The 12,312-nt window shown below is 31.3% G+C and overlaps 1 protein-coding gene across 3 annotated transcripts; it reads left to right on the top strand.

Annotated features, from left to right (window-relative positions):
- The first annotated feature begins 5,508 nt into the window (after positions 1-5,508).
- Positions 5,509-10,620, top strand: LOC124823744 (U-box domain-containing protein 44-like). Of its 3 annotated transcripts, none has more exons than XM_047296039.2 (4): positions 5,509-5,779; positions 6,512-7,833; positions 8,185-8,503; positions 8,842-10,620. In XM_047296039.2, exons 2-4 carry the CDS (start codon positions 6,604-6,606, stop codon positions 10,332-10,334), a joined length of 3,042 nt encoding a protein of 1,013 aa, XP_047151995.1. In that variant the 5' UTR covers positions 5,509-5,779; positions 6,512-6,603; the 3' UTR covers positions 10,335-10,620. The 3 variants fall into 3 exon arrangements, with proteins under 3 accessions (XP_047151995.1, XP_087952849.1, XP_087952848.1); XM_088096723.1 differs by lacking the exon at positions 5,509-5,779 and adding an exon at positions 5,804-5,913; XM_088096722.1 differs by lacking the exon at positions 5,509-5,779 and having other exon boundaries at positions 5,813-7,833.
- Positions 10,621-12,312: the final 1,692 nt, after the last annotated feature.

Below are 12,312 nucleotides of genomic sequence, written 5' to 3'. Positions count from 1 at the left end.
TGGGATTTTCTGGTCTTGGATTTTCTGGTTTTGGGATTTTCTTGTTGCTGAAAAACAATTTCACTTGCACCACTCAGCCGTCAGAGCCACTTCTCGGATTGAAGGTTTACACATGATCAATCAACGGCAATGGCAATGGGAATTCTCTGTGACATGAAAATTGATTTTTGGATCTGAAGAGCACGGTTCCATTGTGTAGTAAAATTTGAAAAAAAAAATATACCGCCTCGGTTCTTAGATAACCGAGGCATAATTCTGTACTGTTTTATCTCGACACCTGACCGAGGCATAAAACATGTCCTTTTTACCTCGTCTATGTATGCATTGGTTCTACAACCGATGCCTATAAAGAAAATTACCGGTGTCTTTTTTTATTATTGTACTGGTGTGAATTGAAAATTTTATAATCTAACTTAACTTGAATTGATTGGTCAAGTAAGTTCACTTACTTAGGATATTTATTTTTTAAATTTATTTTATATATTTATTATAATATGATTGAAATAGATTGAATGAATTATTAGTTTGATATATTTTATCAAACATTACTGTGAGTATAGTAATTAAAAAATAAAATATTAATTCACTTTGAACTCTCTTAGATCTATTTAATTTATGGATTAAGTAACTCAGATTTAGTTTAATCAATTTTTAAAAATTTAATTCCAACTTATAGTGAATTAGATTGAATGATTATATATTTGGATAATGAAGAATAATACAAATACATCTTAACTCGGTATACATCCATTGTATATAATTTTTTTTTCTTTTTATCTTTTCTTGTTAATATAACCATTTATTCTTTTTAAAAATATACTAGATGTTAATACACTTTTTTTTCGCATCAACCAAATGTAAATATGAGACGGCAGAGAAAAGCAACACTGGAAGGGAAAACCGTGCTAAGATAATACGAGTGGAAAAACTGATTTGTAACAATTATTGATAGAGATAGGTAGGAAGAATTGTCGACAAGACATGCAATAATTACATGATATTACATGTTTTCACTGTTTTTTTTTCTTTAACCGTTAGTCAAAATACCAGATTTCTTGGCATTCACCTAAAGTATAAAAATGAAGGGAGATACTCTTTGCCGTTTTGCAAAAAAAATGTGTGTGGATGAATTTAAGCTTTGTGATTGTAGCAGCACATAATTTATTAAGAAACATAACAGCCATTTGATTTATATCTTAGTTTGTTTGTCTATGTTTTTTCCAGAACTGTCGTTTATTGGCTTCAGGTATAAATGGCTCCCAGATATCACTAGCGACAACCTTCATCACAACGGACTTGTCTATTTATTCTTATTCAACTCAACACGTTTCTATAAAATAAGTGTTCTTTGTATGATATGTTGATTAAAATTAATTTCATACAGTGAAGTAGAAGAGATATGAAATGGCCCCAAAGCACGATTAGTAACTTGATCATAAACACCTTCCCACCGTTAGATTTTTAATTAATATATAGGACTAAAAATGGGTTGTTTGATTTTTCTTTTCATGTTTGTTTATTGTTTAATGAATTATCACGTACTATATTATTTTAATAATTTGTGTCTTTTTAAAGATCAAACTAAGAACTATTATAAAAAGAAAATAAATATGTTTTAAAATATTTCAAATCTCTTTATTTTATTTTTCTAAATTGTAATCAAATCTCACTGAACGAAATTAAGGTACAAAACATTAAACTAATAATATTTTAAAATTAAATTTAAATATTTTATTCTTTGAATTTCAATATATATTGAATGACACAAAATTTATGATAATTACATTAAATTAAAATATTATATTATAATAAATAAAACATCTTTATAAGATTGTTGTAATAAAATTTTACACCGGCACAAAACAACGTATAAAGTCCTTCAAGATTAAAAATGGTCGGTGATATTTCTATAAACAAATGTAATTATTGGACATCGTTTATGACAGTAATTCAATGTCAATTTGTTATAAGACGTCGAATATTAAGAAATTCAACGTCCTATTAAATAAATTTAGCAAAAATGTTTGGCACGAAGGTAAAATGCACTTACATATGACGTCAAATATCCTAGAATTAGACGTCAAATGTCCTAGAACTAGACGTCAAAAGGTTAGTGAATTCAATAAAAATTTGAGCGAGACGTTGAAAATTCATTCACTTTATCTTAGCGTGCAAGACCCTCTTCTCTGCTCAAACTTTTCTCGAACGAAGTTTGACGACCATTACACGTAACCCACCTTTTGAATTTTAGTTTTCGTTTTTAAGAACTTATTTGTTGAACTTGTTTGTTGTTGTTTATTGTTGTTGTTTGTTGTTGATACTATGCTACACTTTATAAAATACCATAAACTATATTACATTTGTTGTTTTTCTACTTTTCACCGTAGAGTTGTAAAAAAAGATCACAAAGGATCACAATTAATTAAAAAAAAACAAAAAAGTTAATTCACATAGGACATAAAGCAATATTGAACGTCAATTTGTACTAGGGTTCAACGTAAATTAATGTAAATTAAAGTCGAATTTTTTAAATTTAACATCAATTTAACATTTGCGGGTATACCCTTGATCTCAAACGGTATTTTTATACTAGTCACTTATTAAAATAAATTAGAAAATAAAATTAATTATAAAAAAATTAACAAAATAGTATTTTATATATATGATAAAGTTAAACAACAAATAAAAATATTAAAAAAATTAAAATTGATTAAAAAGGTGCTTAGAAACAATTTGATAAATCTTTGGATAAAATCACACAAAGGCAAATTTGAGTTATGAATGTTTTCAATAAATATAAACTGTGTCAAAAATTCTGTTTTAATAATATGTAAAAAGTTGTTCTGTTTAAAAATATACATAAAAAGACAGTTGTTATGAAATGAATTTAATGAATCAACATATTAGACTTGTTTATCCTATAAATGAAAATATTTATTAAATTAAGTATTATTTGTTATTTAAGTACTGGATTATAAAACAAAAGTTAATATTTAACTACTTCCAAATAAGTGTATACTAAGCATCATTTGTAACATGGTTTTTTTTTTCTTTTTCAAAAGGATTTTTTTATGTTTAAAAGTTTCCCGTCTGGATATTAATATATTTAAATGATAAGAATTTCAAAGATTTGAAACTAACTTCATGAATTTAAAAAACTTAAAAGAGTTTTATAAGGTTCTAGAAAACATTCGAACTTAGTTAATAAAAAGATTCAAGGGTTGATTAAGAAAATAAACTAATACAATTGTAAGAATATTTGAAAAATTTATCAATTACAAAGTGATAGTGAAATTTATGCAAAACTTAATCAATTATAAAGTGCTAATTAATGAAGTTTACGGACACATGTTAATGTTAAAATGAAATACAAGTTCGTAATATCAACATTAGAACTTCAAGTGAGAGCAGTCCGTTTAGTATTTCATTAAATATTAAAATATATGCACGATCTTCCTTAACAATATACTTCATATTTTTATTCGCTTTTTCAAAAGTACTTAAAACGTACTAAGTTTTCACAATAAGGTAAAATAAAACAAATCGATTGTGAGGTATTTTAATATATTATTTTTGTGTTTAATTTCTTTCTAGAAAAATAATTGTTTATAAATAAACCAGTCTATAAATAGAAACCAAGGCTGAAATGGATAGGAGAATTGAATGATACCATCTAAGTAACTTCTTTTACAAGATGAAATGTTTGTCATGGAAAGTGAAGATTTTGGAAGCAACAATCACGTCAAGAAGAGTAAAATATCTTGATTAAAGAAAGTGATTTGTTTTAGGTACGCTTGATTAAAAAAAAGTTATTGAAGAATCAGTACCTTCTTGCTGCTTTTATGGTTGGAATTATTTGATGAGACGGTCAATAACAAGAAGATTTTATTTTACGAGGTTAATGTCCATTAGAAGGAGAGCCATAGATATTATGTCATGTCTGATGTCACTCATCACTGCATACTGATGCAGCCACTTAGGTTAAACAATGGACATGGTTGAAGTTGAAAGATAAGACCAACATGCAGAAGAAACATTAAATAGACAATTTAGGCATGACCAAAAAAAATGAATTCACTTTAATGTCTCACGTTTTGTTTACTTGTGAGAGGTAGGTAACTGTACAAGACTAACCTTAACATAACTGTTTTAATCTTGACCTGAATCTGATCTAAAATTCGATCATCAGAACAAAAGGTGGAAGTACATATTGTTTGATTGATTCAATCTATATAAGTGCATAGGATCGGACCAAGATTGGGCCTAAACGAGTCCAATAACAAATTTAGATTTTCATAATAGATTTAACTTATATGATTTAATAGGAGATTAAATATTTAGTTATTATCTTTGAAACCTTTATTTTAGTTATTATTCTTTGTAACAAATACAGTTAGATAGAATATATGATAGGTGGTTATTTTTGTAATGTTTATTTTGATTTTTTTTTTAACTTTCAACTTTGTTGTGCATGGAAGTGGGCTTTGGGCTTACTTTCTGTGATCCACTTGTTGGGCTTTCAACTTGTGGTGAAAAAGCACGTTGTAGGAGGGTTGCTTCCTACATCATTCTATATTGCTTCCTGTACCACAACATTTTTAAATTTACATTCCGGTTGAAATTGCCTTGATTAAGTTATTAGAAGTTCTAAAATACACCTTGTCAAGAAAAGCTAATAATATATTTGGTGGTGTTTTCGAATGTTTTTTATCGGTTAAAATTCTATGTCAATCTTTAAAAAGAAGGTTATACTAATTTACTGAGTTAGACCTATATAAGATTTCATTTAACAACACTAAAAACAGCTATTAAAATAAATGTATCAATGTTACTTTCGTCTAAGTCATATTTTTTAAAACTAAATAATTCCTTAGTAATTAATTTAATTCATAGCAAATAGATATCATCCTTTCTTTTTCAGTATCAAATTAGAGGTGATATCGTTTTCTTTCATAATTATTGGAAGTGTCACATCGACTAGATATAAGATCAATTCATAGTTTATAAGTAGGTGCAAATCTCACCTTACAAACTGGTTTGGTGGGATTGAGATAGGCTTAAAGTCCACTATTTATTGTTTGTTAGGTATATTGTTCCACCCGTTACCGAGATTTATATATCTCCTTCAGAAGAGATAAATTATTATGTTTATGATAAATTGTTTTTTATCAATTAAATTAATTATCCTTCTTAATTATAACTATTAGGTAATTCAGACTTGTGAAATAAGTATGGACGGTGTCTTTCTCCCTCTAACTAGAAAATTAAAGAGTTTAATTTCAAAAATTGAAAATTTCATATTATTAACTCTCTTCATAAGTTAATTATTTAAGGTTATTAACTAAATTAGCGGACTTTTAAAAAACATAAACAGTGTTCTGTTTTTGTTTTTACCGGTGGTTTTTCGCAGTGCAGAGACTTTGAGGTCAACTCTACTCAACGTTTGTAATCTCACACGACCAAATCAAATCAAGTGTCTGCGTTTTCTACGCTGTGGACCGCATTTTGCGTAAGCGTAATAACGGTGCTAACTTTCCAGGAAATTAATTTGTCACTGTCACTCACTGCATTCATCAATTTTCCAACTCATATTAGCAACACATGAAGATATGGCAAAATGCAACTTTCTTGGTGTTTTCCTCACCATATTGACTTCTTCAACTCCTCTCAAATATCTTTTGTGTCTGATGCCAATGAAAGGAAACCAGTAACAATCAACTTTCCTTCTCACTTCTGAGTTCTATCTAACACTAGCTTCGAACTTCAGTCAGTATAAAAGGTATGCATTTCACTCTTTTTTCTTATTCTTGCTGCTACTATATGAAATTGATTTTATCCTAATCACAAGAAATTCTGAAAATCTACTCTACTTCTTATTTTTTCTCGAATATGTTGACAGCTTGTATCTTGTTGGTATATAAACTCCTTGATTGCTGTGCATATTGTCATGGTCTTGTAATTTATCTGAAGTTGTTTCTTTATGTTTATAACTTGAATGTCCATCAAAGAATCCCCCTAATTGAAGCTTTTGGTTATTTGGTCCTAAAGCCCTTGTTTATTTCCCTAACCAAAGTGAGAGAAATATTTATGGACAATTTCTGCCCAATATTACGAATTACATACCCAACCCAAGCAATTTTACTTGTGATTTATATTTTTGTATTTTCCAGCGGATGGGATAAGAATTCGTTGCGTCAGTTTTGTAAACACCATACCATTTTGGATCAACTTCACTTTTAGAAGTTTGAATTGAATATCATAGTTCACTTTTTATTTTCCTATCTAACTGTAAGAAGTACCCAAAAGCTCAATTTTACAAGTTAAAATCACATACTCTCATTATATTAAGCTTGAGGATGATGTTTGCTGTATATAGAATGATCTAGATAGTTGAATTGGTATTCATTAGTTAATATCCTTTTATTCAATCTGTTAAATGGCCTGCTCTGGAATTAATTTAGAAACTTGTTGTGCTTTATAAGAGGATTGATTTAGAGGAATTTGATTCCAGGGAAAAAGAGATACAATTTGAAGGTTCATTAGTTCAAACTTCCTGGCAATAGAAAAGTGTTCAGTTTATATTGTTTGAGTAAAGAATTCAGCATGGCTGGGTTGGAGCTCGTTCCCATAGGTACAATTCTGACATTGGTAACTTCACAAATCTTGAAAACAGCTCAAGCAGCATCTGATGTTCTTGTTGGTAAAGAAAGTTTCAAGGCCCTTTCAAAACATCTATTTGATATTGAGCCAGTGCTGAAGGAATTGCAGCTTCAAGAATTGAATGACTCTCAAGCCGCAAGGGTTGCTCTGGAGTCTCTTGAAGCAGATGTTAAGAAGGCAAATAATTTGGTGGAAAAGTATAGGAACCGTGGCCGTTTTTACTTATTGATTAAGTGTCGATCAATTGTTGAGGAGGTTGAACAAGTCACAAGGGATATTGGAAAGTCTCTACATGCATTGTCTATTGCAAATACTGAAGTCCTATCAAGAATTTCTGATCAGGTCAATAGATTGCAAAATGAGATGCAAAGGGTGGAGTTTGAGGCTTCCCAGTCCCAGATTCAAGTTGTTGACAAGTTAAACCAGGGACTTAGAGAACAGAAACTAGATCAGGCTTTTGCAAATGACATGTTAGAGGAGATAGCAAGGGCAGTTGGGGTGCCAGTGGAACCCTCAGAAATAAGCAAAGAGTTGGCTAGCATTAGGAAGGAAAAAGAAGAAGCTTCTGAAAGAAAAGAAAGAGCTGAATGTGTTCTTTTGGATCAGATCATTCAGTTACTCTCTCGAGCTGATGCTGCAAGGGATTATGAAGAAGTAGAGAGGCAATACTTTGAAAGGGTTAAGGTGATAGAGAGATATGGTTCAAGGGAAAAATATATCCCCCCACTCAATTCTTTCCATTGTTCTATTACTGGAGCTGTTATGGAAGATCCTGTCAGCCTTTGCACTGGTACTACATGTGAGAGACATGCTATTGAAGCTTGGTTTTACGATGGCAACAGGAAAGACCCAGAAACTAAAGTTGTTCTTGAAGATACTACCTTGAGGTCTAACATTCCTCTAAGACAATCTATTGAAGAATGGAGAGAACTTAATTATTGTCTGATAATAAGGTCTATCAGAGAAAATTTGTTATCATCTTCTGACCTGCAAGAATCCTTGACCCAAATGCAGGATCTTGTAAGAAAGAATTCTATTAACAAGGATTGGATTTCTATAGGAGAGCTTACTGATAATGTTATCTCTATCCTCGGGAGCTCTGATGACAAAGAAGTAAAGAGGAAGATTTTGATAACTTTGAAGGATGCTGTTGAGGGGAATACAAGAAACAAGGTAAGCAAACTGTTTCTTTTTCTTGCTTCAGTCAAACCACACACTTCTTTGAGGATTTGCAATTTATGATTTAGAGGGACAAATGGGAAAAACATAGGTACGACAAATGTGTGAAAATATTTTCTTGATTGTATTTTTTCGAACATGATGTTCTTAAAAGGTCATATGCTGCTCATGGTTCATTGATTTTATTTCATGTTACCATTTGAAGTTTCTCTCAGTTCTTTCCTGAGTAGAAAGTGGACCGATTTTACCGTTGAGATAATCCGAATTCCTTTTAATTACTACAAACATATCGTACATGCAATCTAAAAATCAATTTAAATTTAACACTTTCATTAAATTTTATAGGAGAAAGTGGCTGAATCTCGAGGATGGGATCACGTTCTTTCCTGCTTAGGGAGTGACTCTAGCATTTCCAAGGAAGCAATTGATCTGCTATATGAACTGCTTCAAGAACAATCTGGTTGGAATCAATATCTCTGTAAAAGGCTTTGTGAAAATCGCACTGCAGTTTTGTCCCTTGTTGCCCTTCTAAAGAATCTTTCCAGCCATTCTACCGAAGTTGCCGAAAAGATTTTGACGAAGCTTTTTGAACTAAACGAGGAAACCATTACTATTGCTGCTGATTTTGGCTGGTATAAACCTCTTGTTGATCGCATGATTGAAGGTAAGAAGATTGATTATTTTCAACTTGTATGTGATATAATGAATATTTTTCCATTATATTGAATATATATGTGTATGTGTATGCATGCGCATAGAATTAGCCCTTCCCACCTGCCGTGGAAGAAGACAAAGATGTCATGTCATCTAGCTAGCTAAGGAAATACAGAATAATCCTACGTTGCTAACTAGTATGCTTAAAGTTCTTTTGTTGAAAAAATGAAATGGGTGATTATTAGAACTTCAATGAAATAGTTTGTATATGATTTACAATCCTTTTGACTGAAAGAGCACTTGTATGAGTTGATCATAATGAGTTATTTGTTCTTCTTTATCTTCTAGGACCAGATTCAAGAATATCAATGGCAAAAGCCATTGTTAATTTGGAGTTGAATGCTTCAAACTTGAAACTCCTTGGCAACGAAGGAGTTATACCTCCTTTGCTAGAAATGCTGTCGGGAAGCGCTGAATCAAAAGACTTGTCATTGTCAGCCCTGATTAAATTAGCAGGATCTCATGCTAATAAAGGAATTATTGCTACATCTGGAGGAGTTCCTCTTATTCTAGATTTAATGTTCTCTCCTCGGACACGGGCATTCATCATCATTAAATGCTCTGAAATCATTGAGAAGCTTTCTTCAAATGGTGATGGAATTTGTTTCTTCGTTGATGGAGAGGGGAAACAGATTGAGTTAGATTCCATCATCACCAAATTACTAGCTTTGCTGCAGAGTTTCAGCTTAGGTCCTAACATACGTAAGCCTGCACTGCGTGCACTTCTTGGCATTTGCAAGTTTGAGACTGATTTGGTTAAGAAAGCAATTCTTGCAGCCAACGGCGTATCTCTAATTCTTCCACTTCTTGATGATCCCGACTCAGAAATCAGAGAGACCTCCATAATTCTACTCTATCTTTTCTCTCAACACGAGCCAGAAGGAGTAGTTGAATACCTCTTCAAGCCTAGAAGGCTTGAAGCCTTGATTGGATTTCTTGAGAATGAGGAGAATGATAATGTACAGATGGCTGCTGCTGGTTTACTTGCTAACCTGCCAAAATCAGAACGAGAACTCACTATGAAGGTGATTGAGCTGGGTGGACTTGACGCAATCATAAGCATTTTGAAAACTGGCAAAATGGAAGCAAAAGAAAATGCTCTCAGTGCACTCTTCAGGTTCACAGACCCTACAGATATTGAGTCACAGCAAGATCTGGTTAAACGCGGAATATACCCTTTGCTTGTAGATTTTCTCAACACTGGTTCGGTCACGGCAAAGGCAAGAGCAGCAGCTTTCATTGGTGATCTTTCGATGAGCACTCCAAAGCTCACAGTTATTCCGAAGCCAACTGGTTGCTGGCTTTTCAGATCATCACGTGTTCCTTTGTGTCCAGCACATGGGAGTGTATGCAGTGTGAACAGCACATTTTGTCTTTTGGAGGCTAAGGCTTTACCTGGCTTGATAAAGCTATTACATGGGGAGGTTCATGCAACTGCTTATGAAGCAATACAGACACTTTCCACATTGGTTTTGGAAGAATTTCCTCAAAGGGGAGCTCGTGTCTTGCATGAGAATAATACAATAAGATCCTTATTGGACATTTTGAACTGGGGAACTGATTCTCTCAAGGCAGAAGCTCTAGGACTGTTAGAGAAGGTGTTTGTGTCAAAGGAAATGGTAGAATACTATGGAACAACAGCTAGATCACGTCTTATTGGTTTGACTGGCATGAATATATATGGAGAAAGTCACCTCAGGAGAAAGGCTGCCAAAGTACTATCATTGCTTGAACGCTATTCAAAGTCATCATCATCTGCCATCTCCGGTGTTCTGGAGTGAAATTGCAGTCCTTTAGTAGTTTTATTTACCTCTTTGTGTTCTCACTCTAGTGTTTTATTTTGTGTAAACACTGTAAAGTTCGCATTTTCATGGAAGCTTTTAAGGTTTTTACATAAGAATTGCTTAAAAATTCAGTGTACATGCATGCCAGAGTGAATAGGAAAGCTTTTGGGCAACTTTTAAAGAGTAGTATTAAATCTCCAAACTTGAAAATTGTAACTCATTAATGTTTCATCATGTGTTGAAATTGTCAGTCTCTAAAATCATGCTAGATGCCAGTTATGAATACGTGTGTGCCAACTACCTTGTTTATCCTGTTATTATCATTATTTGATTACCATGGGACCATGCCCCTACTTGCATACGTAGCCCGTGGGAAAAGGGAGGCTGCTATTCCACATGATAAACTAAATCTCGGGAAAGGTAGAAGCAAAAGGCACTGATAGAACTAAATGTTTCTCATTTTCATAACATGTTGTTGACCTGAGTCTAGACCACAAGGCAGTGAAAACTGAAAGATGTCTAACTCTCTTAGTACCAGTGCTTGGGCTTGGTAAAGCTAACATGAAACGTTACAGAGTCCCAATCATTGGTATAAAACACGAACCAACACTTCCCTGGATATGAAAGATCAAAGTGACACAGCAAAATTTAATTTTCTCAGCAAAACAGCTATCGGTTCATAGATTTTAATAGATTCATTATCCATTTCACACTGATAATGTGGTGGCCAACGCGTTGTGCTTTACATTGGAAATTTAATGAACTTAGGTAAGACATAAATCAACTTCTGGCCCTTGTCGCCTTTTTCACCTTCAATCTATTAATGGAGATTACCTTTTTGGAGCCTTTGTCGTTTTTTGTTTCAGGTAAGTAGTAGCAGTTTATTTATGCAGTCCCATTAAGGTCTACGTTAAACTTGCCAATTTCACGTGTTTAAATGGAGTTCAAATAATTAATGTGTGTAAAAAATTCTATGAATGTATACAATTCTATAAATACAAAGGAAAAATATATTTTGTCACATATTTTTTTTTATAACATTTTCACGTACAAATATATGTTATTTTATCATTGATTCGTTATTTATTTGTTGTATTGACGTATTCTAAATTCAATGAGAAAATGACACGTGTGTTGTGTTAAAATGTTGTTAAAAAAATATGTGTTAACACATTATTGTCTAAATCCAAATTCTGAAATGAAAGAATATTTTCAAACAAAATAAATCACTTTTTTTTGATAATAATATTTTAACACAAATTTTTTAATAACATATTTACACATGTCATTTTTTATTGGGTTTAATGTATAATAACAAATAAATAATGAACGAATAAAAAAAACAGGTTATATCGAAATATTGTAAAAAATTGTTGCAAAATATTATTATTATTTTATTTAAAATTAGTTGTTATTTGTACTATATGATACAAGAATAAAAAAACAATATACCAACATGATCTTATGAGAATTCATACATTCTTGTTTTACTTTAAATGAGTATTAAAGGACTTTTTAAACAAGTCATTATAATTTTGTAAATTTTATCTCAATGAAGAAATCTTATAAAAATCTTTATTTTAAAATTTTAATTTCTTACAAGTTATAGAATATTAAAAAAGTATTATTAGAATGAAAATTGATAATATTGAAATACATCTTTAATTATTAAAGTTTTAAGTTGTACTTAGTTCTTAATAAGTTACATTAGATTATTTTAATAATTTTTTTTGTCATATTTAAATATTAAATTCAAGACTCTTCTTAATATCTATGAACTGGATTTGAATCGATGTCGTCTCGAGTGAGATTTTATTGTAGTATGTAACGAGTACACGAGACAGAGAAAAAAGAGAAAATAATTTTTAATGTAATTTGATGTTGAATTTCTTGATAATAATATTAAGTTTTGTATAGTTAAAATGTAAATTTGAAAATTGAATTACTATTCATTATATACTTTATTGAATACTTT

This window comes from Vigna umbellata, chromosome 8, assembly GCF_029865625.1.
Source record: "Vigna umbellata cultivar VRB3 chromosome 8, Vumbellata_1.0, whole genome shotgun sequence".
Taxonomy (NCBI): Eukaryota; Viridiplantae; Streptophyta; class Magnoliopsida; order Fabales; family Fabaceae; genus Vigna; species Vigna umbellata.
The sequence above is the reverse complement of the archived record's forward strand: the minus strand, read 5'-3'. Positions and strand labels throughout refer to the sequence as shown.

What these genes read in the sequence shown, in the direction of transcription:
- LOC124823744 (XM_047296039.2), top strand. Translation starts at nt 6,604, where the DNA reads ATGGCTGGGTTGGAGCTCGTTCCCATAGGTACAATTCTGACATTGGTA. An exon ending in AGGGGAATACAAGAAACAAG is followed by an intron (nt 7,834 to 8,184) that starts GTAAGCAAACTG and finishes TAAATTTTATAG; the next exon opens with GAGAAAGTGGCTGAATCTCG. An exon ending in TGTTGATCGCATGATTGAAG is followed by an intron (nt 8,504 to 8,841) that starts GTAAGAAGATTG and finishes TTTATCTTCTAG; the next exon opens with GACCAGATTCAAGAATATCA.